The sequence below is a fragment of the Xenia sp. Carnegie-2017 genome, unplaced genomic scaffold (genome assembly GCF_021976095.1).
Source record: "Xenia sp. Carnegie-2017 unplaced genomic scaffold, XeniaSp_v1 HiC_scaffold_6, whole genome shotgun sequence".
Lineage (NCBI taxonomy): Eukaryota > Metazoa > Cnidaria > Anthozoa > Malacalcyonacea > Xeniidae > Xenia > Xenia sp. Carnegie-2017.
Window position 1 is genome coordinate 8,050,491 of NW_025813526.1, and position 27,599 is coordinate 8,078,089.

At 34.7% G+C, this 27,599-nt stretch overlaps 3 protein-coding genes and 1 long non-coding RNA gene across 7 annotated transcripts; 3 read left to right on the top strand and 1 right to left on the bottom strand.

The window, feature by feature from the left end:
- The first annotated feature begins 1,178 nt into the window (after window positions 1-1,178).
- On the top strand, window positions 1,179-27,599 carry LOC124457439 (THAP domain-containing protein 5-like). Of its 4 annotated transcripts, XM_047007700.1 has the most exons (5): window positions 1,180-1,191; window positions 8,898-8,902; window positions 26,604-27,006; window positions 27,095-27,360; window positions 27,555-27,599. In XM_047007700.1, the coding sequence occupies exons 3-4, from the start codon at window positions 26,635-26,637 to the stop codon at window positions 27,320-27,322; spliced, it is 600 nt and encodes a 199-aa protein (XP_046863656.1). In that variant the 5' UTR covers window positions 1,180-1,191; window positions 8,898-8,902; window positions 26,604-26,634; the 3' UTR covers window positions 27,323-27,360; window positions 27,555-27,599. The 4 variants fall into 4 exon arrangements, 1 of the variants encoding a protein (XP_046863656.1); XR_006952584.1 differs by lacking the exons at window positions 26,604-27,006; window positions 27,095-27,360; window positions 27,555-27,599 and adding an exon at window positions 13,417-13,559 and having other exon boundaries at window positions 1,179-1,191; XR_006952583.1 differs by lacking the exons at window positions 8,898-8,902; window positions 26,604-27,006; window positions 27,095-27,360; window positions 27,555-27,599 and adding an exon at window positions 13,386-13,559.
- Window positions 12,043-12,895, top strand: LOC124457062. Its single transcript, XM_047007354.1, has 2 exons — window positions 12,043-12,360; window positions 12,562-12,895. Exons 1-2 carry the CDS (start codon window positions 12,122-12,124, stop codon window positions 12,893-12,895), a joined length of 573 nt encoding a protein of 190 aa, XP_046863310.1. The 5' UTR covers window positions 12,043-12,121.
- LOC124457064 (52 kDa repressor of the inhibitor of the protein kinase-like) lies at window positions 15,009-16,011 on the top strand. Its single transcript, XM_047007355.1, is given in 2 exon segments — window positions 15,009-15,081; window positions 15,084-16,011. Coding segments are annotated over 2 exon segments (621 nt in total). The 3' UTR covers window positions 15,632-16,011.
- On the bottom strand, window positions 20,453-26,171 carry LOC124457442. The gene is made up of 2 exons (XR_006952586.1): window positions 25,963-26,171; window positions 20,453-21,017 (listed from the first exon to the last, which is right to left on the bottom strand). It is a non-coding gene; the product is annotated as an uncharacterized LOC124457442 (long non-coding RNA).

Consider the following 27,599-nt stretch of genomic DNA (forward strand, 5'->3'; position numbering starts at 1 on the left):
GTGATGATAATATACAAGATAAAACCACAAGAGGGTTTTAATAAAGAGATCAACTACTTAAACTAGCTGAAGATGGTGTGTAACAATTCAGTTGTTTACATTAAAAAGTAGTCAAAATTATTGATAAATTGTACACTGAATACGAGAAAACGATTACAAAAGCTAATGAGTTTTAACTGATTTAGTTATATCAAAATTTTCAGATATATTAAAAGGGTTTGATGCTATTGAAGACTCAAAAGAATTAACAAAACAGCTTAAATCAGACGACCTTAAAACGAGATGTTTATAGTTTAGTAGAAAAAATATCACCCCTATTACCTTTTCTAGGTTTTTTATCTGGTGGTATAATAACCGTTAAACATGTTTATGAACATAAAAATAATAAACAGGATATAAAATCTGAGGAATAATATAAATGAGCTTATTTTATGGGCATGATAAAACAGATATTAATGTAAATATACAAGGACCTGTAGATAAAACACATCTATCAGATAACTACTACACTAAAACTCAAGTTAATAATAAATTTAATGACCACTATAATAAAACAAGTTGATAATAAATTTAATGACCACTACTATAATAAAACTCAAGTTGATAATAAATTCAATGACCACTTTACTAAAACACAAGTTAATAATAAATTTAATGACTATTATACAAAAATGAATCAAATTCCAAGTATGCTTTGACTTATGATTTATCCAAATTCTATACAAAAGAGTGAAACAGATGGTAGGTATTCTTTGACTGCTAATTTAAATAAATATTACACAAAGACTGAAACAGATGGTAAGTATGTTTTGACTTCTAATTTAAATAACTATTATACTAAAACACAAGCTGATGGTAAATTTAATGACTACTATACTAAAACACAAGCTGATGGTAAGTATGCTTTGACTTCTAATTTAAATAACTATTATACTAAAACACAAGCTGATGGTAAGTATGCTTTGACTTCTAATTTAAATAACTATTATACTAAAACACAAGCTGATGGTAAGTATGCTTTGACTTCTAATTTAAATAACTATTATACTAAAACACAAGCTGATGGTAAGTATGCTTTGACTTCTAATTTAAATAACTATTATACTAAAACACAAGCTGATGGTAAGTATGCTTTGACTTCTAATTTAACTAACTATTATACAAAGAATGAGATTGATAGCAGAGTAAATGGTAAAGTAGTACACCATAGCAATCAATTAAATTATAAAAATTTTAATACCCGACAAAATATTATCAGAATTTATTTTAAAATATTAAATTTATTGAATTTACACTTTTATTAATAAATCCATCTGATAACTCTAAAACAATTAAATTAGATATTATGGCAGATAAGATTAAAAAAAAATTTATCATTAAAGTAACAAATGATAATGAAAAAAAGATAGTTAATGCATTACTAGATTTATATCACGTATACTGTGTTGATGATAAAGATAATAATATTTTATTCATTATTGAACCAACAAAATCTTCAGTTTCACTAGGTTATGACGAATGGAAAAGAAAATGGCTGGCAGCATTTAATGGATTAACCAAAATTCAAGTTTATTCACAACATCAATCTACATTATCTATGTCATTTAATGGTTTTTCACAAAATTTTAGGGCTACTATAGAAGATAATATTCTATCAACTAAAAAATTTGTAAATGATGAAATCGAAAAATTAAAAAAATTTATTAAAAATAACTATCAAGCTAAAACTTAAGATGAAGAATAATCCTCATGTTTGACTACATATCACATAACTGTTTATAAAAAGCGATATACAAAAGAATTCAAAATCCTGAAACAATTATTAAAAACACTTTTAACAAAAATTATATGACACTCGCTTGACAGACAAATTAAAAAAACATATAGATTCCATATTTTGTACAACATTGTATTATTATACATGCGCTGATGAAATGTGCTATTACATTAAACAACCATTGTTGAAAACATGCACTAAGACACGCGCCTGACAGGGTCTTGTTAACACTTGATTATTAACACTTGATTATTAAAGACGGTTTTTTGAAGAGCATTTCTTAAGCCTCTGTTATTCTCGAATATTCTTCGAATATTCTTCGAATGTAAGGGGACGCTCCGAATTTTCACTTCGTGAAAATTTTCCCCACCGTCGCTTAGAATTCTCGAGGGCTCCATTCCCCTGCTCGAGCACGAAGTGCTCTGCGCTGCCGAGCCCTCTCCGAAACGATGCTTTCTTAACATTTGTTTGTAAAGACCGTTTTTAAAAACATATAGATTCCATATTTTGAAAAGATGTTTTATTAACACTTGATTTCTAAAGATAGTTTTTAAAGAGCATTTCTTAAGCCTCTGTCGTCCTTCGGACAAAACGGGGCGAGCCGAAAATTCTAGCTAAAGCTAGAATTTTTTACCCACCAGGCTCGCATGAATTCTCGGCGATCCCATCCCCCTGCTCAATTTTAGCTACGCTAAAATTTGCGCTGCCGGATCGCCTCCGAAACGATGCTTTCTTAACACTTGATTTCTAAAGATAGTTTTAAAAACATATAGATTCCATATTTTTACCCCTTTGAAACAATGACTTTTTTCACACAGCTTTCTTACATGACCTTTTACTGAGGGACGCCTTTTGAACTATGGTCTTATTTTATGCTGTTATAAAGAAAGTTTTTACCCAAGGTTATACGTAGTATAGTACATGGGGGGATATAGCGCACTTTTCGTGCGCTAGAACCCCCATGTACTATACTACTCAGGTACTTTTAAGACTATCTCGCGTATCTTACGACCATTAAACATACGTGTCGCACATAAGCCAATCACAATATTACGACAAGTAGTATCAAAAATAAAGGACAAAGAGCAACTCATTTAATTTCAAGATTGTTGTTCCAACTTGAAAAAATTTCCCCTGAACAGATTACAGCAGATACCGGCACCTTATTCACAATACAGACAAACGACCAACTAGAAACATTACACTTCACACTAATTCACAATGACAATCAGAATTGACACCCAAATATTACAACTAAAAAAATCACACCTAAATCACACATCACAACTAAAAATAAAATATTTCACTTCACACTAATCCACAATGACAATACACATTTCCTGTAAACACAATACAATGACGTAAGAACCAGATAACAAATACGGCTAACCTGACGTTTACTCCTCATTTGACTCTGAAGATGACTACTGCTAAGGTTGTCGAATTGTCAGTCAACAACAACGAGAACAGTCCTTCTCAGGACTATACCAACCTAGACGATCTACTTTTACAAACATGTAACACCATCATTTTCCGCCTTCTTGACTTACTGGATGCGCACTTAGTAAACGCCAATCATTTAAGTTGGTTTTCAACATAAATCGAATTGATTTAATATAATACAATGTATAATAGATCTACATTGACGGTCTATTATACGAAATCCGGTTTCTAAATTGTTTTTTTCTCATTCTTTTTAAAAAAAAATCTTTTCTAACGTATATGACATTTAATTAGCTTAAATTAGACATCAGTATAACATGCACATAAAGTTTCGTACCCGTCAACTGTCAACAAAGATCATTACTGAAGTTTAATCATTTCGTTCTTTCCACTGTGATCGACAAGGGTTGTCTGTTAAACAATAAATGGGGAATTGGGAAATGAAGGACTGGGATAAATAGGAATTAGAAGAGCTGAAATCCGCAATATCCGGATTTGAAAGAAACGTTATGTCATTTATGATAACTCTACACACAACAACGATAACACCAAACAATGTTAGCCGTTTGAATATACGTTTCAACATTTTATAAAGTGTTACATAATTTGAGTTACCTTTGTCGATTGCTTATTTGTATACTAATACATTATGAGCAATACAAATAGACCACCTCAAAACATAAAAATAAAACCATTTGGAGTCACAAAGAAATTTCATGTAATTGGATTTTCTTCTATTTTGTTCATTCCATATTGTAACTAGAGATTTAAGAGTCAAGACAAATCATTGATAAATCTTGTGATGCAACACATATAAACAGATTATAGATCATAGATAACAAGTCTATTATAATAAAAATTTTAATTATTAAAATTTATAAAGATATTCGGCGTTTTACAAACTCCAGTTTTTCTCAGTTTGGATTTTATAGATCCGGCCTTTCTTGTTTTACAGATAGCTTTTAAGAAGGGGAGAAATGATGACAACAATGATTTAACAATAAGTACAACTAGTAGATACGAACAAATTAATAACCAAGCAAATCTAGTTGCAATTGATGCACGAATTTTGGACAAGTATCATCAAACGATTGCAGGGTCAATATTACGAACGGGAAGCAGAAACTATTTTGTTTTACTTTCAAGTAGTACATCGAGTTTATCAAGATTTGTATTGTGATATGTTCATATCAGTTGTTGCTAAACCTCAATATCTAGCAAAGTACGATTTGGCAGTGCCTTCCCTAGTAAAAAAATGTCGATAATCACTTATTTTAAATCTCATAATTTTCTTTCTAATTTATATAAAATGTGCATGTGCTTGGGTGAACGAAATACAAATCTCTAGCATTACAAGTTTCTAGCATCATCCATTCTCTACAATTCTTGACTTACGATTAAAGAAATCATTTTGCAGACTTTAGTTTGTATGGAATCAGACAATAATGGGAATAATTAATATTTTCAATATGTTTAGTAAAGAATATTTCTATACATTTTGTATTACACTTGCCCTTTTGTCAATCCCCCCCCACCACAGAGAAATGCTTAGAAATAGCCAGAAAAAAATTCAATGTTGCAATGCAAAAGTTTTTTGAATCGCCCAGTGTGGAATTTGCGTGAATGGACTTATTGAGATAAAATTTGGCTTCGCTTATTAAGAAGCGTTTCATTTTGTTTTGTAAATTTTTTTAGTTCCCCTTCAATGCATAAATTGCCGTATTTTTCTACTGCTTTAATGGAATGTGATCTTGATAAAATGCACCATTTTTTTTATAATTGACGTTTGCCATTTTTAAGCTTTAAATCTACACTACGTCAGTGTCATACAAAAAAGGCGTGGGCGAGTCAGCTGTTGCTCGCCAAAGTTAAATAATTATGATCACAATGTTTTACACGGTACAATCAATTACATTGTGCTAGTTGTTTTATTAAAAGAAATAAGAATGGAAAGCATATTCTTACATAGATTTTTGCTGACGCACGTGGTTGTCAGTAATAAAAAAATTATTTCATGACACGCTTCGAAAACAAATTCAGCGATGTGTGTATTGTCGAGACGTGCTTTCACGGGGGGGGGGACATTATTATACGTAGAACTTGAATTAAAGTACTAGTATCACGCCAATTTTTAATGTATTTTCTACGCGTCTTAAATGCATTAAGTGATCAATTGCACATAATAAATGCATAAATTTGCTTAAATGCATACAATTTGTGTTTTTGCTCTTGCAGACATTAGTATTACGCGAATATGGTCACATGCATGTATGATTAAAGTTAAAGTTGCAATAAATAAAAATGATCAAATATGATTTCCCAATTTAAAATTATATTCATTAAAATTTTAATGAAAACCATTTTTTGGCGTTAGTCAACAGACATTTATGCATGATATTTCATATGTTATTCATTTAACTGAAAAATGACACACACGACATCATTCGGGGTTAGGATAAAACATGGATACGGATGGCATGGATACGTATACGGTTGAGGGGATGATACACGGATGAATGATAAAACACGGATGAGAGGATAAAAGACAGATAAGAGGATAAAACACGGATCTTCTTAAAAATTTGTTTCTTTTCAAGTGACGGTGTTTAGCAAAGTAACATGAAAACACTTTTCCTTAACATTGTGTGCTTTTGTTAAAAATGGTCCATGCGCCAAATTGCAGGAAAGTAAAACCTAAATATTTTGAAAAAATCTCAAAAAACGTGTCTCTATAATGTCTCAAGTTACAGGTTGAATGTGGCGGGTAAAGTGTAGTAGATTGGCAATTCTATGGCCAATACACTGCTTCTCGTGCGCGGTTTTTTCAATTTTCGATTCGTTCATGTACTTCATATATAATCTCTCTTATTTCTTGACGCATTGAGGTAGGTACAACATATTCTTGCTTATTGAGGAGCAGGTTGTGGTAGTACACGATTTCAGGAAATTGGTTATAAAATTTGTTTTACAGTGTTGTCAATATTGTCTTTAGAGAGCCAACCATTGATTGTGTAGTGCTTTAAGTTTTGTAGAGCTGGGTCTATTTGCTTTTCGTTTTGCAACTGTAAAAGTCTAGGTTCGCTAATGATAAGGTTATTGATGACATAATGACCCATTTCTTCTGGATAGATCTCTGAGTTACTCTCAAGAGAGGCTCGACTGAGGGCATGGTTTTCCCGGATGGCAACTTTCATGGTTTTACCGGATGCATATTCAAACGTGAAATTGTACTTTTGCAAGCGAAAACAAATCGTTGTATATGTGGAGGACATTGCACAATGCTTTTGGAGAAAACTGATTTTAATGGTTGGTGATCATTTTGAACAACAAGTGGACGACCATAAAAATATTCGAGGAATCTTATGCATCCAAAAATGACGGACAGGGTTTCTTGCTCTATTTGCGCGTAATTTTGTTTAGACTTATTTGACGCTCTGGAGGCAAATATAACGAGATCCCAGGTACTGTGAACATACTGCTATAGCATTGCACCAAGACTACTTGAACTGGAGTCTATTCATATGCGAGTTGGAATGTTTGGGTCATAAAATTGCGCTTGAGTTTTTCGAAGGAATCCAGTTGTGGTTTTTTCACGTTGAATTCAGTAACATTCTTTAAGAGGGCTCTGAGTGGTGCTTTTCATCTAACAATTTAGGGATGAATTTTCCCAGGTAATTGACCATGCCTAGGAATCACTGGAATACAACTTTTGCTGTTTTAATCTGCATTTGTGTGATCACTTCAACCTTGTATGGGTTTGGTTTAATTCCGTCTGCGGACACGAGATGACCAAGAAAAGTTAAATGAATTGCACCAAAGATGTACTTTGAGCTGGTGCAATTTCAGACCACTTTCTTTGATTTTAAAAAGGAATTTCTGTAAACACTGATCATGGATATTGCTGCTTTCCCCCTGTAGTATAGTTATTCTGTAAATTATTACTATTTCGTACGTCATATTACGTATATTATAATTAAGTAAAGATCTGTATAAAAGTAGTGTGACAAAGCAATAAAAGAGAAAAATCTCACAATATTACATCTGGCGACAAAGATTATGAAGGGACGAAGAAATACGACTTGATCGTAAGAAAGATACTACATTTCGAACATGACAGCTTTGCCTAGCTTCCCTACGTTCAACGTAGAAGAACCAGACCTTAGAAAAGCTTCGGGAAAATACGTATCAAGATTGGAGAATTTGTTGTTGGCAACGAACATCACAAACGCCGAAAGAAAGAACGTGATGCTACTGCACTATATCGGTGAAGAAGTTAATGAGATATTCGAAACTTTAGAAATTGACGAGCCAGATAGAGAAGACGATGTATTTAGAAAAGCGAAGAAAGCGTTACGAAATTACTTCACTCCACAGAAGAATATAGAATTCGAAGTTTATAAGTTTCGTCAAGCGAAACAACTCCCAGGAGAAAACATATCCGCGTACTATACGAGATTGAAACAATTGGCCAAATCCTGCGAATTTCATGAACAAAGCAGAGATAAAATCTCAAATCATACAAAATGGTTCATCTTCAAAATTGCGAAGAAAAGCGTTAGCAGACCCCGAAATAACGATGGAGAAATTAATACAAATGGGAAAAACAATGGAGATGTCAAAAAAACAAGCAGAAGGCATCGAAAGCACGAATCGAATTTGGCATAAAAGAAAGCAGTTCAAGACGCCTACGGATAAAACCTCAAATGCTTCCGAATATTCATCCAAGATCAAATGCAAATTTTGTGCTCGTGAACATCGTCCAGGGAAAACAAATTGCTCGGCATATGGAAAGAAATGTCGACAGTGTTTGAAGTGGAACCATTTTCAATTTTGTTGCTATGACAATCGAAGAGGCAAAGAGCTGATGCAAGACAATTATCAAAGTTCTCGAGCTGAATCAACAAAGCGAAACGGACAGATAAAGCGTAATCAAGTAAGACTTCGTCAAGTGAATACGGTGCAAGAAATAACGTCCTAATCAAGTATGGAAGATGAATATGTATTTTCAACGTTGACGGCGCAATCTCTTTGGCTGCCGAAATTTATAGTTAAGATAAATGGTACTCCTGTGTCAGTCATGGCAGATACCAGTTCCAGCGTAAATCTCTTTGAAGTGAATTTGATGAAGTGAATTTCAACAAATTGCAGAAAAAGCCAATATTGCAGGAAGCAAATGAGAAAATCTTCCCTTATGGGTCGAAAAAACAACTATCAATTAAAGGAAAATGTCAGTGTGTGGTCGAAACCGATAAACTATATGGGTTGAAGACATTTTTTGTTGTTAATGGGAGTACGGGTTGCTTAATAAGCTGGAAATGTTCTCAAAAATTGGGCCTGGTACAAATAGTTGCATCCATAGAAGGAACTACAAAGTCTAATAAGGAACCCGTTAAAGAAAAGGCACAAGGAAAAGTGAGAGAAGATACCAAAGTGGAAGAGCTAATTAACAAATATCAAGAAGTCTTTCAAGGACAGGGAAAATTGAAAGGGCTTCAAGTTGATCTACACGTAGATAAGGACGTACAACCTATCGCACAACCTCATCGTCGGGTGCCGTTTCATGTGCGAAAAGACTTGGAGAAACAGTTAAAACGAGACGAAGAACGCGGAATCATAGAGTAAACGGATGGACCAACACCTTGGGTTTCACCAGTCGTGGTCGTACCAAAAGAAAAAGGGGAGGTCCGAGTTTGTATAGATATGCGACAAGTAAACAAAGCAATAAAGAGAGAACGACACTTGACTCCGACGATTGGTGAAATTATAAGTGATCTAAATGGTGCTGTATGGTTTAGCAAATTGGAGTTAAATCAAGGCTATAACCAGTTAGAGCTCGATGCAGAATCAAGATATTTGACAACCTTCTCAGCACACATTGGTCTACGGAGATTTCGACGTTTGAATTTTGGAATAAACTGTGCTGCAGAGATATTCCAAAATGCCATCAGAGAAACGTTGAATAGACTGAGAGGCGTGATTAATATCAGTGATGACATTATGGTGTTTGGCGTAGACGAGAAAGATCACGATGCAAATTTTAACGCGGTATTACAACGAATTAAAGATCGAGGACTAACTCTTAAGAAGGAGAAATGTCTGTTTAAGAAAAGAAGTTTAATATTCCAAGGGTATGTGTTCTCAGAGAATGGTATCGTACCGGATCCCAATAAAGTGAGAACAATTAAGAAATGCACAAATCCTAAAGATGTGGGAGAAGTACGAAGTTTGTTAGGCATGACCAATTTTTGCTGTCGGCTTATTCCACACATTATGCCACAATTACGGAGCCGTTACGTCGACCTATCAAGAAAGATGCCCCATTCGTGTGGACAAGAGAACAAGAAGACACAACGAAAGCCCTACGGAAAGCACTAACAGATGGGCCAGAAAGTGCGTATTTTGATCCGGATAGTGTACGGAGGTTTTCACAGATGCTAGTCCAGTTGGTATTGCAGCAGTCTTGGCGCAGAGGAAAAAGGAGAAGAAAAAAGGAAAATAATTGCTTACGCTAGTAAAGCACTAACTACCACAGACAAAAATTATTCTCATTTAGAAAGAGAAGCTTTAGCTATAGTATAGGCCTGTGAACACTTTCATTTATATTTGTTTGGAGGAAAGTTCACCATCGTCACTGATCACAAGCCGCTGGTGAAACTATACACAAATCCATCATCAAAGCCATCTGCAAGACTAGAACGATGGGCTTTGCGATTGCAACCATATGATTTTGAAATCTGTTTTCAACCTGGAACTGAAAATCCTCCAGATTTTCTCTCACGTCATCCCTTATCTGATGAGAAACTAAACAACCGGCAAGAGAAAGTAACAGAAGAATTTGTTAATTACGTTACACAGAACTCGGTTCCAAAAACAATCAGCAGGAAAGATCTGGAAGAAGCTACAAGAGAAGACATTACTCTTCGAGCAGTAATTCAAGCCATTGAAACAGATAGATGGTTTGAGAGTTCAAAGATTGTAGGAGTAAATCAAGCAGAATTTAGTTCATATGAGAAAATTAAAGATGAACTTTGCATATAGTGGCAGTTATATTTGAAATATTACCAAATCCCACTATTTGACTGGCTAAAGTTTTAAGTATACATCCTGCTAATTTATCACGAACTTTTTGGTTGTATCCGTCGATGTATTCGAAAGGCGAATTTCTATTTAAATTTTACACACGGGAAAATCAAAACTATGTTGGCCCCATTCCGGCACTCGAATTTCATAGCCCCGATACCAAAGGTTTGTTTACACGGTAATCAATTTTGGCAAAGTACACCTAAATTTTTGGAACGCGAACCTGTTTTCTTGAGTGCGTCTCTTTTGATTTTTTTCGTGTAAACGGATAGCAGGCCTAAAATTTAAGGGTCGGGTGCCTTGAAATTTTAGCGTGTCGGGACCTCGGAAAGAGGTAGTCTCGGCTTGTTACAAAAGTGGCACCGCGCCGAGGTTTTGAAGAAAGGCAGATAATGAACATCATTACAATTAAACTACTATTAAATTTTCCATTAAATTACTTTTAAATTTACTTCATGAAATTTTGAAAAATATTTTTAGCGCCTTTAAACAATTTATGACAACACCAGCCTCTTGAGTTGATAAAATATATCTTATTTTTTATTGTTACTATTTAGAACGAATGAAATTGGCAATTGTTTGTAAAGTTCTGTTTCTTTGGTGCTTGTTGGGGACAACTCTCTCATTACCACTCTTAGACTAATGACCTCCCTTGAGCGGTTTTTAAATGCTGATTATTATTGTAGACATCCATGTCTCATTTCACGTTTTCATAGCCATATTATGTATTCAGATCTTTGTCAGGTATGATAGCTATGTGTGTATAATTTGAGGCAATGGATGCAGCAAGTAATATAGCACCTTCTAATTTGCTGGGGTAGGAGGCTTTGCTAAACTGTGCACATAATAGCTGGTGCGGTTTCATTTGTTAATTGGCTTTAGCCTCTGTAACATCTAGAACTATATACACTTACTATCCTGATTTTGAATCCTGCTCAGAAAAATTCCAGCATTTGTTTAATCAAAGAATTGATCCCAGATTTCTGAAGTCAGAAATCACAAATTCTGCTCATATAAGAATTTTATTTTGTTATGAAGGTTTACTAGATTCCTTTTCGTCATTTCAGCATAATCATTATGTCCATTAATATCATTATCAAAAGGGCTTAAGAGAAAATGCACTTTTCTTTCTTCTAAACCAAAGAAAAGTACAACTCAAGGCAAACTGTCATTTTTGACTTCTTGTTCTCAAACTCTTAATATTCAAGTCTCTTCAAGTATAACCAAATTTACTATCCACTGCATATAAAGCAATATCATTTATCTAGGTTAAAACCAATTGTTATATGAAAAACGATTGCCGTTTACGGGGAAACCATTTGGATAGAACCAAACACACAGCTATCATTCCTTCTTGCTGACTTCAGAGGCGGATTTAAACTTAGTCAACTAAGTCGGGCGACTAACGTATTAACGTGTCACTTTCAAAAAATTCCGTGGGTATTCCTTAAATTATAACACTTGAGTGTTTTAAAATTTCCGCAGGATTTGGGTCCATATACCGATTTTCATTGGTTTAAATTGATCAATTTGCGAGCATTCATTGGTTAGCGTATCGTGCAGGATCTGCAGGATCTATATTCATTCTGTGATTCTGATTTGCCCAGACGAACCAGCTATATAGCTGTAATTGGTGGAGATTTCTTGCAGGATCTATACCAATTTAAAGCTTGTGATTGGTCAACATTGTTAGTTTTTTGCAGGATATATCTATTTTTTGTATATGATGTTGCCGAATCTTCGGATTTGATTGGTTGTTGTAGCGAACTTAGTCGGAATATATTTGTCTGCTTCATTGCGCTTGAATATTTATCGATCGTCATGGCTAACTCTAGCAGTATTTTAGATCGGGTTCTCTCTGACTTAAAAAAAAGTGATGATGTTGCTTTGCTTAAGACCTTTGAGGAATTATGTGGTATATATAATTCTTCTCGTTTCTTAATGCCTGAAGAGCATTTTCCTTTAATTGGACGATCTTTGTATCGTGATGTAAATGCTGAGACAGTCTATTTGCCTCATCATGTGAAGGCCGACAATACGAAGCCATCGGTTGCTCTAAGGTAAAATTAGTTAAATTAAGATAAGTAGAAATGAATATAAGCCTAATTGCGTAGTTGTTATGACACGTTAAGACCAAAACTGCCGATTTGTTGTCATTTCATTGTTGTTGAAATGATCGCTTTTAACTCGCTTTGTTGACATTGCATAAATTGTTGCAGTCTTATAATAATCAAGAAATCTTTCGACTGCTGTTTTATTAGATCTGAACCATCTGGAAATTGTCTATACAGCTCTGCTTCTCTGGCCTTGGTTGGAAGCAATGCTCTCATTCACACTTTGAGAGCTATGGTATCTATAGAGCTTTTTATATATGCAAATTATTATTGTTATCATCCAATATTCACTTCCACCTTAGAGAAGCATGGTGACAAGGTCTCTGTTAGTGCAAAAAATGTTTTGGCTATGTCCTGTTGTTTTGAAAGTGTGGATTCACGTTTATCAGGGCTTGATCTTGTTAAAATGGAAGCTCTTTGCAACTGTAGAGATAAAATTTGGGGTAGTTTTGTGTATACTTGCTCTCTCCTCAGTTACTAATAGAATCATTTCTTTGATGTATCCTGATTGTGGAGAAGTTTCTTTTAAGTTGTTATTCAACCAAATTATTTCACCTCGTCTTCCTTTACCAACACCACCTACTCAATATAACTATTTATACCTCTTGTTTTGTTCTACAACTCTATTGACTTCTAGTAAAGTCTTTAAGCCAAATCACTTTGCACCTCTTATTTTCAAACCTATCAGTAAAACTAAAAGAAAGGCTTCTGCTTTGTTAGAAAAAGCTAACAAGAAAATTCCTCATGTTCAGGCAAAGTTGAAAGGAGAGTCTTCTACTGTTAACATTTCTAATTTTTTTCAACCAGTTTCAACCCCAGCAAGTAATAAGGCTAAACAATTTATTTTGCCCAAATTATTTAGTACTACACAAACACAATCAACACAAAAGGTGCCTGCCATCACTAGTCTTGGTTTAATACATAACCCAAAACAAGAACTTTTGCAATCATTTTCATTAGATTTTTCACAGCAATATCCAAATGATGTGAGATATTTTAGAGAAAAAGCTAGAAATATGAATGATTCTCAAAAGCTCCAGCTCATTCACAATGTTTTAAACCGAATAGATCCTACCCATTTCCTAAATCAGCTGATGGTCGATCTTTTCTTTATTCGTGGCTGGAAGATTATTCTTGGTTGTGTTACTCCCTTCTTTGGATGGTGCTTTTGTCTGCCTTGTGTTTTGTTTGGTGATCAGTTTCGAATAAAAATACAAAAATTAAAAACCTTTTTAGTGAACCAATGACATATTGGCCTGATGCTAAAGCTTGCTTCAAACGCCATATTGGTTTGAGTTCTAAGGCTCTCACCAGAGCAGGTTTGCACGAAAGCACACGTAATAAATATTTGTCATTAGTTGGTCAGGCATCAGGAGAAGGACTGCAGATTGAGGTGTTGATTGATGAGCACAAACAGCAAGTCATCAGGCAAAATAGGGAAAAACTTGTATCAATAATTGATACTATTAAACTTTGTGGTAGACTTGGGTTAGCATTAAGAGGGCACCGTGATGATTCTTCATATCATCCGGAGGTTGGTTCTTACTCAAAAGGTGGTGTTGGTAACTATGTTGAATTGTTAAATTTTCGTGTTCGGGCTGGTGACACAGTTTTAGCTGATCATTTGAAAACTGTCCAAAGAATGCTTCTTATATTTCAAAGACTACTCAAAATGATCTAATTGCTGCTTGTGGACAGGTTATCACTGAAAAATAACTAGTGAAATAAAAATAAATAAATTTTTAGTATAATTGCTGATGAAGCAGCAGATTCTTTTCTCTTGTGATTCGTTTTGTAGATAGCAATAGGAATGTTAGAGAAGATTTTGTGAGGTTTTTGCACTGCAAATGGGGTTTATCAGGGGAAAGTCTTGAGAAATTAATTCACAGTGCATTAACAGAACTAAAATTAAGCATTGAGGATTGCAGAGGTCAGGGATATGATGGAGCTGGGGCTGTTGCAGGGCATATCAATGGTCTTTCTGCACGCATTCTTCGTTTGAATTCTAAAGCAATCTACACCCACTGTTACAGCCATAGGTTAAATCTTGCAATATGTAATTCATGTTCTGTCCCCTTTGTCAGAAATGTTTTTAGTCAAATTAAAGAACTTTCTTACTTTTTCAATCTCTCTGATGGACGGCAAATGTTACTTTCAAAAGCAGTTGAAGACTATTGCCCACATTCAGGTAAATCAAAGTTAAAGGATGTTTGTCGAACTCGATGGATTGAGCGAATAGATGGTCTAGATATATTTCAAGAATTATTCCTTCCAATTTTTCATACTTTAACTGAAATGAGCCATAATGCTCATGTGTGTAATCCAGAAACATCTTCTAAAGCTTCTTCTTTCCTAGCATTGATTTCCACCTTCAGATTTATTGTTAGCCTTGTCATTAGTAGAAATATTTTAGATTTAACACTTCCTGTTACTCAGTTATTACAAGCTAAAACCTGTGATGTTATGGATGGAATGCATTTAATTGAGTCATTAAAAAACTTGGGAATTTTATTGAGGAATGATGTTGATTTATATCATGGTAAATGGTATAGTGAAGCAGTTTCTTTAGCTAAAAACGTAGATGTCGATGAAAAATGCCCAGAACAGCTGGCAGACAAGTTCACAATGAGAATCACCCATCTTCTAGCGCTTCAGATTATTACAAAAGGCTCTCACTATTCCTTTTCTAGACCACTTAAACTCTGATCTTCAGGCAAGATTTGATTTTAGTCAAATCAACGTTTATAACGGCTTTAGCGTTGTTCCATCAAAAATGATTTCGCTAATTAACAGTCTTCCACCAAACAAAAAGAATTGGAAAGAGAATTTTCGTTTGTTTTCAGATTTTTACAAAGATGATCTTCCTAATCCCTTAGGATTAGATGCTGAATTGGAATTATGGGAAAAGTTTTGGACAACATATGAGGGATCATTACCGGACAGTGCAGCTTCCACACTTAAAGCTTTAGGGTTTGAAGGTTTTGAGAATATTAAGGCATGTCTACGGTTACTAGCCACTCTTCCAGTTACTTCTTGTGAGTGCGAACGCTCTATTTCAGCACTTCGCATGCTTAAAACTTACAACAGAAGTACGATGGTTGAAGAACGCTTAAATGGACTTGCACTAATGCGAATACATCAGGAAATAGAGCCTACTGTTGATGAGGTGATCAATAAATTTGCGTATGGAAACCGGCGATTAGAACTGAAATTGTAAAATTTGACTCTTTAGGCTTGGTCATTATAGTTTTGACGAGAAGGAAAGAAAGAGCTTCTAATTTTTTGTATAGTCATGATATCTCATAAATCTTAGTGACAAACGTGTCACTTAGCCTTAATTTTGTATATTAAATAATTTCACTATGGGTAATCCTCTGAGCCTGCGTGAAACCATTTTGAAATTATTTGTATGATGTGTTGCATCATTTTAATATGTCTATTCAAGTTTGAATTAGGAATATTGGATGTAGTATTTCATCTCTTTCTCGTAGCACTTTTTAAAAGAACATTGAAAACGTCAATTTATGTGTGTCATACACAGCACAATTGCTTTTGTATCTCTGTGAAAATGGTACAAATATACAACATCTTCTGTCACTAGACTTTTAAAATGACCACCACTAAGGTTGTCGAAACGTCAGTCAACATCAACACCAACAGTCCTTCTAAGGACTATACTAACCAGGCGATCTACATCTTAAAATATATATGATGCGCGTTTTGATGAAGTTACCTAACATACAAGAAATATTCACCTTTGTAAGGTCTTAATTAATGCATATGCGTTTTGATCTGGGAATAACAACAACTTTGTCTAATTGTGATACTTGTGAAGGAACAATTGACCTTATGAAAGACCAAATATTTAACTTCATCATTAACAGGGTTACTGACATTTGGAGTCATGCTCTCAAAGGAATTAATAAGTTAACTGTGTCACCAGTCAATAGCATATCTTTTCCTAAACAATACCTTTTTATAAAAGAAATCAGTTTGAGCTTGGAGTATCGTCAAAATTTATGGAAATTGAATGTTTAGGTCAGCGTTTCGACGTTTTCTTTAGCGGTGGTTTGTGTTACTTTTCTGTTTAGCTCGGCAAAATAACCATTAGATTCAGATTATGTGTGTCCATATTCTTGGGGCGAGGTTAAAGGATTAGAATGACAGGGATGATGTAGAAAACTGAGCAATTTTACATCTTTGAAATGTCCCACATTGTCGCTTTTCTAATCAAACTCCTGTTGCTTTGTTGCAAAGGTGTGAAAGGCGAGTATCTGGCGCCTTAAAACCAGACTGCTCTCTTTTTGTTTAAGGCTTCTCATTACGTTGAGGCTGTCCATGTCGGAATTGCATTTTCACGTGGTGAGGGTGCCATTTCCTAGGCATGCTGATGAGCTCTGATATAGGGTGAAACAGTCCTTATAATTCATCATATTAACAATGTTGCGTTAGCAGAATTTTTAGCTAATGCGACCACGCCCATTTATTAAAATTTTGTTTGACCACGCCCTTCCGACTAAGGAATTAAAAATCCTGGATCCGCCCCTGGACTTATCGCAAACGCTGAGCAATGGAAATCTTCTACTTGCCAGTACAAAAGATTTGCAGACTTCTAAACAATGTTCAGTCAACGTAATTGGTATCAGCATGTTAATGCAGAACTCATTTTTGTCGGAATGGGAATTCTGTGCAAAAAATTACACATGTCTAACGAAAGTTCTGGATAAACCAAACAGCGACCTTTTGTCAGGTGTAGATGTGTTATTGGATTTTTTTAGAAGAAAGAATCATGTTAGTTGTCAACATTTACCGATTACGTTTGATCTAAATGAAAAGTCTGTATCATTTGTGGTTTATCGAAGCTGTAGAACCAAACACAGCAAAGATTGCCTGCAACATGACGCTTGCATTTTATCAGGTATTTAAAGTTAAATTTTATATAAAAAAGGTTTATTGAGTTCATAAAATGAAGTTTCACGTTAATACATTAAAATATGAGTTAAAAGCTGAGAATGCACAGAGTTTAACGAGCGTTTAAAGTTTCTAAGTCGAATAGAATTTAAAATATCAATGGTTAATATTGCCGTTTTTAAAGTGCCCCAAACACAAAATGGAACTTTATAATTTTCAAATATACATTAACAGTACGTACAATATTCAAAAATAGAATTGAAATTGCTTCTCTTGCTAAGAAGATATTGCTGTTTGAAGTCTGACTTTTGATAAGTAAGGCCTGTTTAATACGTCGCGTTTTACATAAATCGATTACATTCAAAACAAAAGATAATGAGGAATTTTATTTCATTTTCTTTTGTCTCTAATGCATTTAACGCATGTAAAATGCAACTTATAAAAGAGGCCTAAAAAATATTGAAAACCTCGCAAAAGAGACTGGTGCTAACTCGGTGCTGTGACGTCACAGTACGAACGGCTCTGACTTATTATACATGGAGCAGTATTGCGTTTATTGATTTTAAATTTGTTGTCTAAACGTGAAAGAAACTTACACTCGAGCAAATAAAAATAATACTAAATTGATATGTTGTTAGTGGTTGTTCTATTGTTTTCATTAGAAAGAGTGGCATTTCTCATCATTATATACTCCAATATATTGTTTTCTACTAAGCCAAGGCCAGAAGGTCAAAAGTGACGCGAGCAATAGATCGATTTTTTGCGGCGTAAGCGAGCAAACTCCAGCACCAAATTTTACCAAAATCTAGCATTTGCTCCCCACACTTTTCCTACATGCGAGAGACGTAAGGCAAGAGAGGCGTAAGTATGCGTACTTAACGCAATCTTACTACTTTCATTTCCCTACTTCGCTTATATTTGTAACTTTTATTCAATGTTTTTTTGAAGGGAAATAAGGCAAATCATACTTAAAAATGTAAAATGTCATACATTTCGCAAAAATACTTGATTAGTATATTATTTTACATTTAACATACATCAGTGTCGTTTAAATTCCTAACAGTACTTTGACTACTATCGTTGTCTGAATTTTCTACTAAATTTTTTTCGTCACTTTTACGTCTTATACTTTTGCTGTTAACAAAACAGCATAAATGTGCAGACTATGACAGCGTTCCTACATGATTATACATTTCTAAATTGCACGATTATAAACTTGTGCTCTTACATTGGCTATCAACGCAGTCAAGAAGAGACTCTAGAGATGGAGGACACGTCATTCATACAGTATCAGTATCTTCTTTTGAAAGCTGACGAGTGACAACCGTTACCAATTCGGAGAAAGAGTCATTAGGGGTAAAAGAAACTGACATCCCACACCAACCCAGTAATTTACTCTTTTAATGTGTCTATAAAGGCTGTCAAATTTTGGTGGCAATGCTTTATTAGAACATTTTTTGGGCCTGTGTGTCAGGTCAGCCATTACTTTAGCCAGTATGTTGATTCCAGAGTCCCGTATAAGGAGAGTTGGGACACAGAAAACAAAATTGTTCAGCGTTTGCCAATTTTGTTGCAAATACCAACAAAAACAAAAAGCCTTATATGGAGAGAAGAAATTTTTTAGCTTTTTTCTTTGCTTAGGACAAACTGCAATTGCTATACTCGGAATTTAGTTGTTTACACTATTATTAATTACGAAGTGATGCAAAAGCATTTTATTAAGTAGATACCGTAATGTGCACCGAGACATAAATCACATTGTCAACTTTCTCATGTGCATATGGTTTTGTGCGTAGCTTTGCCATTCTGGAGATCAGATTGAATCTAAACAGCCATTCCTCTTATAGTAGCCTACCGCGAACTTGGATTCTTTGCTGTACTTTGAGAATTTTGACTCATTTGACAGCATTATATTTTATTTTGTGAACTATGTAATGATTGACCTGTTGAATGAAAAAGACTTTAGACTTAAACCATTAAATGCAGGTATTAATGTTATCAAGTCATACTAAAAATGAGTGTGATTTGAAAACCAAGCTTTTGCTTCATGATACTTCTTCACTGATGATTTTCTCTTTAATCACAAATTGGATCATTGCGCTTGTTTTCACAACAATAGATCTGGGCTAAGCTTAATTTTATTTTGTTAAAATGCATTCTGGACTTCTATTGTTTTATAATCCATCACTTGTTGTATTGTCAGGACTTGCATCAAGGTCTACCAGCTCTTTGTACATTGCACATTATATTAACATCCCCGGGTAGGTTGTTATCACAACCCACATAGTCCGTGGGGCGCAAGTAACTTGCCCTCAGGTTAAGTTGTTAAACAATTCTTAAACAAGCGTTGAACATTTGATATGAACTGGGTTTAAGCAACAGGATTTGTATATTAATTGAATTACAGCATATTTTTATCCATATTTTTCAAAGACATCTAGATATGCAAAACTCTTAAAAAACTACCTGATAACCACCTGTTTTGCGACTGTTGGTGCATCTTGCCTAGTTTTGGCAATGAAACCAGGGTAAAATGACTATAGTAATATTATTTTATGTTGTTGATATTTTTTGCAACTCAGAAATGCCTTACTAGAATAAATTGCCCAAAAGGGTAAGGGTCAGAATATGCTCTCTCGGAAAATTAGGATTTCTAGGGTTCCGGAAATTGAGTTTCCAGCATTTTTTAGAAAGTGCAAATCATATTTTTCTCTAGGCATCGTTTGTGAAAAAAAATAATATTTTTAATGCATTTATACATGATATGGTGAACAATACTTACTTACTTGCCTGTTTTGCCCAATGTTAGTGCTCGTCAACAAGTCTAGAAAGCATATTTTGCAAGCAACGTTGTTATTCCTGACATAGACAGTTTTTAGTAAAAGCATGGCAATCTCACATTAACAGTGGTTCACAGCACTGTCGGCTATTGCTATGGAATTTGCATTATCCTTAAAGAGATTAAAGTCTGTTCATTATAAGTTTCACCCCAAATTGAAACTGAAGGTGTTTTTAATGTTATTTGCCCAAAGATTATCTGAAATAACATATTAAAAGTCCTAATAAAGTCCTAATTTTTGGAAAAGCTCCAAAATTGTCTTTCTGTACGCAGAAAATTCAAACAATGTTTTCATCGAAATGTCTCTTTATTGCTAATATTGCCACGTCTCACCAATAAATTTGGATAAATTTGTTTATAAAAAGGGTTTGGATTCAATCTAATATCATTTCCAACAACGTTTAGTTAAATTTTTAAAGAAATAATCTAGTCAGACATCTTTAAAAAAAAAGAAACTTGAGGAAGATACGCGTAATCTACCTGAATAATTTTATTAAGTATTTGGTTTCGAAATTTAGTTTTATTCTTATCCAAAACTACATTTCAATTAATTCATTAACAGTTGTAAATATATAAAGTACAAAGATAATAAGCCGCATGTCAAAGTTCAAAGCTCATTGTCACTGTTGGGCATCTTGCTGATTACGTGTAAGTGCAGATGCTTCTTGCCGTAGCATTCTGCTGTGATAAATGTCCAAAGAATACAATCTATTCACGTATAGTTTAGCCATAATGCTGAGGTACGACTGTGTTCTTTGAATATTGTTTTAGTTCTGATTACCTCTTTTGCATTATCTATCCTCAGTTCAATAGATTCCATTTCTTCCCATGAAATATTTCTGTCCAGTATTTGCTGAAAGAGAAAACGTTCTGATAGAATATTTCTGCCAATTTGAAAAGTAAAATTTAATGAAGATAAAACATGGCATGTAACGTTTGATGCTTCATACAAAATTAACCGAAAATTTCTGTTTCAGATCGATTCTCATCCCCCGATCAGAAAATTTCTGAATCAAATTTAAGTTGCCAAGAAACGTCGTTATTTAAGAAGCCAAGGAACCTTTTCAATAAAAGTTTTAGAAGCGAACCAGTGTTGCTTAATTTAAAACGACATTGGCGACAATATCTACCGTCTCTTTATATGGTATGTTGCCCACCTCCTTGCTGAAGCTTCCTAAGACTTGCTAATTACTGTCATCAGGGGCGGATCCAGCTTCGTATATGAACTTAGGCACAATGCCGCAACGTTAGCGCGACTTTTCTAGGGGGGTCCAGGAACATGTCCCCCCGGGAAAATTTTAAAATTGGATTGCGAAAAACGCTATTTCCTGCGTTTTTGTAGTTGGTCTTCTAAAATATCTATTACTGGAATGAGCTAACATTCTTGCTCATAAATTATCGATTTTTGACTGTTTTGCTCAATATCAGAGCTCATCAGCATGCCTAGGAAACTCGCAGAAAAATATGCTTTGAGGGCTTCCGACATGGACGGCCTGGTTCATTACAAACCTAGCCTAAAAAAATTCTTTACGCTTCATTAATATGGAATTTCATTTTATAATGGTCTAGTCATACCTATTTGGCTGATTATTATGCAAACGATTCTATGTCAATTGATCAAATGAAGTTGTCAATAAAAAAAAGCAAAAAAATGTTTGTAGATTTGGTCGTCCAGGTAAGTAAAGTCCTGAGAACGATTGTTTGTGTTTATATTGACTGAGGTTAGCGGCAGTCATCTTTACAGTCAAGAGTTTAAAAAAGGCATGAAGAACTTTCACTCCGAACTAGAAAGCTAGTTCAGTTGTTCTTTTGTCTTTTGCAAAAAGATCTATAATCTTTTCTATATCTACATTAATGTCCTGATGAATATACAATAAAGCAAGACCATTTAACCTGTCAGCAACCATAGTACTTCTTGTATAGTTCTTTAATCTTCGCAAAGCAGAGAACGACCTCTCACACTCACAAGAAGTGACTGGAATAGTACCTAAGATCTTTAACAATACTTTTATGTGCTCAAAACCTGGAAAATTTACCGACTTTAAAGTAGAAGAGACAATTTCGGGAAAACAAGTTGTAGAAAACGATTCCCAGTATTTCTGCCAGAGATCAAGTTCACCATCTAAAGCCTTTGGATTTGGAAGATCATCCGAGAACAAAGAAGAAAATGAGTAAAATTTTTCCTTCCAAGAAACGCCACAAGAAAAACACAAAAGTAACTTGGATGGAATTAAAAACAAGCTATAGTATATGCTAGTTGCTGATGAATCAAACCTTTTTTCTAACTCAGAACACAAGTAATCAGCTAAAGGAATGGTTATTGTTTTCTTAAAGTAATCAGATTCAGATTCAGACGGAACATTACTTCTAATTGCCTAACGACCACAAGTTCTAGGTTTTTTCTGTTCAACACCCACTTTTTCTGCCATCGTCAATGCAATACTGTACCAGTTAGCATGATAAACATCGAATTCATTTCTTACAGTTCTCGACAATTTTTTTAATGCCTCAATCAAGTTCAAACCGTCAGCAATATCATTACTAAAAGACTGAAGTAACTGAGTAACTGGAAGAGTAAGATCAAAAATACACCTAGTTATTACGAGTGCTGCAATAAAATCAAAAGATGTCAAAAGATGTAACAGAGGGGAAGCTTTACTAGAGGTCTCACGATTACACTTGCCTTCGACGTTAAAACTCATTTCTTCCAAGGAAAAAACAATAGCAACATACAGTTCTTCAAAAGTAACTAAGCTAGTAATACGCTCGACCCATCTTGTCTTACAAGCACTTTTCAATCTCTTTTTTGCAGAATCTGGACAGTTTTCTCCAATGCATTTCTCCAAAATTAGTTGTCTGCATTAAGAAGAGTTGAAAAAGTTAGCAACTTCCTTTACATGTTCCAAAACATTTCTTACATACTGAACAGCATAAGTCCCACAAATACTAAGATTTAATCTGTGACTGAAACAATGTGTTTAAATGGCTTTATCATTCAAATTCTTAATCCTTGTAGCAAGACCATTAATGCATCCAGCAACAGCATCTGCGCCATCATACCCCTGCCCACGACAGTCCTGAATGTTGAAATTCAACTCTTCGTTTAAACATTTCAAAATCACAGATGCAAGGTCCTTCCCAGACATACCCTCACTACAATGAATGAAACGAAAAAATTCTTCTCTTATGTTGAACTCCTCGTCAACAAAACACAAAACCAAAGACATCTGTTCTTTATTAGAAATATCACATGTTTCGTCTGCAATCAATGCATAAAACTTGCTCTTTTGCACTTCAACTAGAAGCTGTTCAGTGATGAATTGACCACAACACCTAATTAACTCATTCTGAGTAGTTTTAGAGATGTAGGAGGCATTTTTATCATGATGCTTAAGATGGGCTTCCAAAATGGTGTCCCCTGCGCGAACACGGAAGTTTAATAATTCAATAAAATTACCAACATGCTTTTCAGAATATTCACCAACTTCAGGACGATACTGAGAATCATCCCGATGACCTCTAAGTGGTAATTGAAGGTGACCTGCAAGAATGATGGTATCAACTACTTGAACTAATTTTTTCCTATTCTCTGAAATCCTTTTCTTTAAGTTACTATCAATCATGACATTTATTGGCTGGCTTTTACCGGAACTGTGATCCAAGATATCCTTAAGAAGAGCCAAAGTGTGAACATGAAGACCTCATGATGTACTTATATACCTTTTTATTGCACTTTTAGCATCAGGCCAATGTGTTAATGGCTCTGAAAAAAATATTTTAATTCGACTGTTTTTGGAGGGAAACCTATCACCAAACAAAACACATGGTAAGCAAAAAGCACCATTAAGACTTGGAGAATACGAAAGCCAAAGATAATCCTTCAGCCAATCATGTCGAAAGGACCTACTGCGACCATTTGCATCAACAGTTTTAGGAAATTCATAGCATTCATCAGGTACGAATACATTCTTCACAAGTTTTTCAATTTCATGAATTTCCATACCTCTCACCTTTTCTCTATAAAAACCAACATCATATGAATTTCTAGGTAAATCAGCATTTGCAGTTTTATTATCTGGTAATTGCAAGGTAGAAGATGAAATAAAAGAAGAATCATCACAAGAACCCAAAGCGCTACTGTGAGATATACCATACGGATGATCCTTAGTTGTCATGGTTGTCTCAGTGGGACCAGAAGGTGTAAACCTCAACTTTGTTTGTATACTGGGCCTTTTAGCTTGTGACAAGTGACAACTCCCCTTTCTTTTAGTTCCCTTCCCACCAAGTATCAAAGGCACATAATGATTGTGTTTGAATGCAGTTGCTTGAGGAGCTGAACCTTCAAAGCAAAACAAAACTCGCAAATAATTACTAGTGGAAGCACAAGCTCTAGATCGAATACGAGGTTCAATTCTTTGGTTAAATAATAAATTCCACCTCTAAGCACTAGAGCAGGGGTCTCCAAACTACGGCCTGCGGGCCAGATGCGGCCCGTTGGGCCTCTCAATCCGGCCCGCAGAGACACTTAAGAAAAATAATATTATTAAACAAAATAAACTTTGTGCAGAAAGCTCACGTTATGACTCAAGTCAACTTGCAAGAGTGGATTTTTTGTCCCAACGTCAATTTTTGTCCCAACTTCAACAAACAAATGACTTGCTGGGGGAAGAATTTAAAGAAAGAGAACCGAAAGAGAACTATCAAAATTTGAGGCATTTCACTGCAGGACTGCTATCTATGTTTGGCACCACATACCTGTGTAAAGAAACTTTTTCTAGAATAAAGTATATGAAAAACAGTTATAGAACAAACATGTCAGATGAAAATCTGAGGGCTCTTCTAATGCTTGGGACCTCAAACTTAAAGCTAGACTTTTTTACAATTTTGTCATGAAAAAGCCAATTTCACCACTCACATTGAGAAAACTGAACAGAATAATTGTGATTTTGTTATGATATTACTCTTGGTTGAAATTAAACCTTTAAAGTTTAAATTTTGAATAAATATTTCTTAACTAATGAAGCTTGTGTCATGTACTTCGTTATATTAAAATATTCACTCTTTGACCAGTGGTATACTGTTCGTCGGCCCTCAACATGCTGGATGAAAGTTAATGTGGCCCTCTGGCTGTAAAGTTTGGAGACCCCTGCACTAGAGTATATGTCAGGATAATAAGAATAAATGCTACAGGATGTAATTGAAGAGAGTGCCAACAAACAAACAAACCCAGTCCATGCCATATCTTTTGCATTTAACACAGCTTCTGCCCTGACCAGTTCAGCAACAGAAAAACCACTTCCAGCACTATCAATAGCTTCAAAAGAGACTGATATGGCCACCATGCTTGAGATAGAATCAAAATGTTTGTTATGCTGAGTTTCAAAAAGATTTGAAAAACAGGGATGTTTCGCATAATAATCAGCATATAAAAATAATTCTATAGAGGTCATCAGCCTCAAAATAGTCACCACAGAGTTGTCACCAACAAGCAAAATTGACAATGAACTATAGAGGCAGTTGCCATTTGTAGCAGATCTGAAATAATGTTATGTAAATTTCAAATATCATGCTTCAGTTCATTTTTGTATATCTTATCTTAAGTATACTATTGAACACATCAAGAAATAAATCAATAGAAACGTTTTAAATATGATCGAAATTTGAAAATTTGTTTTGTTTTGAATCACATAAATAAAACACAAATGACAAATCCATCGGGCATCACATCAAGTCAATTTATATTTGCTTATATATTCTTGTGTAAGCGTGCATGCATAACATGTCATAAGTTTTCTAACCTTAAAGTTCTACTGAAGTGAAATTTTCATATTTCGTTTTTCGATACAAACGTTTTCTCTGTATTTTACTGATCATTTTGAGCTATCGCCCACTGAATTTAGTCGATGGGAACGCATCGAACTTTGCGTTCAAACATGGCATATTTGCTTGTTTTGATGCGAATTTGACTTTGAGTGCGTGACGTCATTTAAAGGACGGAAGTTCAATTTTAAAGGTCTTAGTATATAAAAATTATATACGAACAAGCATATTTCCACCTGGAATTTTACATATTTTATAACTTCTCTTCGCAAAAATTGCGTATATTTAGTGACAATTTAGCAACACGCATAGGTAAGCAACATTTACAATCGATTAGAGTTTTATAAACTTCTTGAATTAACTTATATTTCTCAATAAACTGGGTGCCGCATCCTTGACGAAGTCTGCGGTTTTAACAAACACGCAATGTTATCCGAAACTAACTGTAACGCACTTATTTCCAATCATCCAATGTATACTACTTTTATAAACTTCTGGATTAGACTTATCATTCTTATCATATGGGTGTCGCATCCTTGACGTAGTCTGTGGTTTTAAAACCCATGCAATATTATCACAACGCACATAATATAAGGAGAATAATTTTTTATTAAGTTAGTCAAACGTAACGATACACGGCAAGTTAAAATATGGCGAGTAGGCAAAATTCTGCAAAAAATCGTCGAGGAGGACAATATTGTGTTGCTGGTTGGCCCAATGGAAAAAGTTGTACAAACAGTCAACACACAGAGGGTGTCTCAGTACATCGTTTCCCCATGAAGGACAAGGAGAGGCTGAATAAATGGACGAAATTTGTTAAGAGACATAGGCCAAAATTCGTTCCTCAGCAGTACTCTGTGCTATGTTCAATGCATTTCGCAGATTCTGCATTCACCGTGAACGCAACAGTTGCAAAATCGCTAAACATGAGACGACAATTGCGCTCTGATGCTGTTCCAACCATAGACTCTGTAAAAGGCATTTCAATCCAAGGTGATAAGAGCAATCGCGACCGCAGAGTTGTAAGTACAAAATTATACAAGTTAAATTACACAAGTTTGTATGCACAACCTGGAAATGCATGTAAATGTGTCTTATTATCTTCAACAGGTGTTGCGTGAAGTAACACGAAGTGTAAAAGTTGTTGAACCCGCTGTTAAACGTACTGATGATGAAGGGAATTCTGACGAGTGTAACACGACAGAAAGCGTTGATAGTGAACCAGTTAGAGAGGATTCACCAGAACTGCTGCCAAAACAAGAGCAAGTTGAAATGTGCAGTAGATGCGACATACTTGCCAAAAAATTACAAAACTACAAAAGAAAATCAGTTGGTTAAAAAAATCAAAAAAAAGGCTGAGCGACAGTTTAATCATGGTACGTATTTACTTCTTGAAATAGGTGGTAAATAAATGTATTGAGAATAAGGTGCTTTGTATAAATTTTTTTTTTTTTTAAATAACAGGTTCTTTACGAAATAGTCAGAACTTGACCCGTTGGTGTAAATACATTTTATACGTTTGTCATCGACCATTGGAAATTTACGCACGGTTACCTATTCTACGTTTTAGGAAAGTGATGATTCCGATACTGAAAGTGACGGTTCTCAATCCAGT

What these genes read in the sequence shown, in the direction of transcription:
- LOC124457062 (XM_047007354.1), top strand. Translation starts at nt 12,122, where the DNA reads ATGGCTAACTCTAGCAGTATTTTAGATCGGGTTCTCTCTGACTTAAAA. An exon ending in AAGCCATCGGTTGCTCTAAG is followed by an intron (nt 12,361 to 12,561) that starts GTAAAATTAGTT and finishes CTGTTTTATTAG; the next exon opens with ATCTGAACCATCTGGAAATT.
- LOC124457439 (XM_047007700.1), top strand. Translation starts at nt 26,635, where the DNA reads ATGGCGAGTAGGCAAAATTCTGCAAAAAATCGTCGAGGAGGACAATAT. An exon ending in GCAATCGCGACCGCAGAGTT is followed by an intron (nt 27,007 to 27,094) that starts GTAAGTACAAAA and finishes TATCTTCAACAG; the next exon opens with GTGTTGCGTGAAGTAACACG.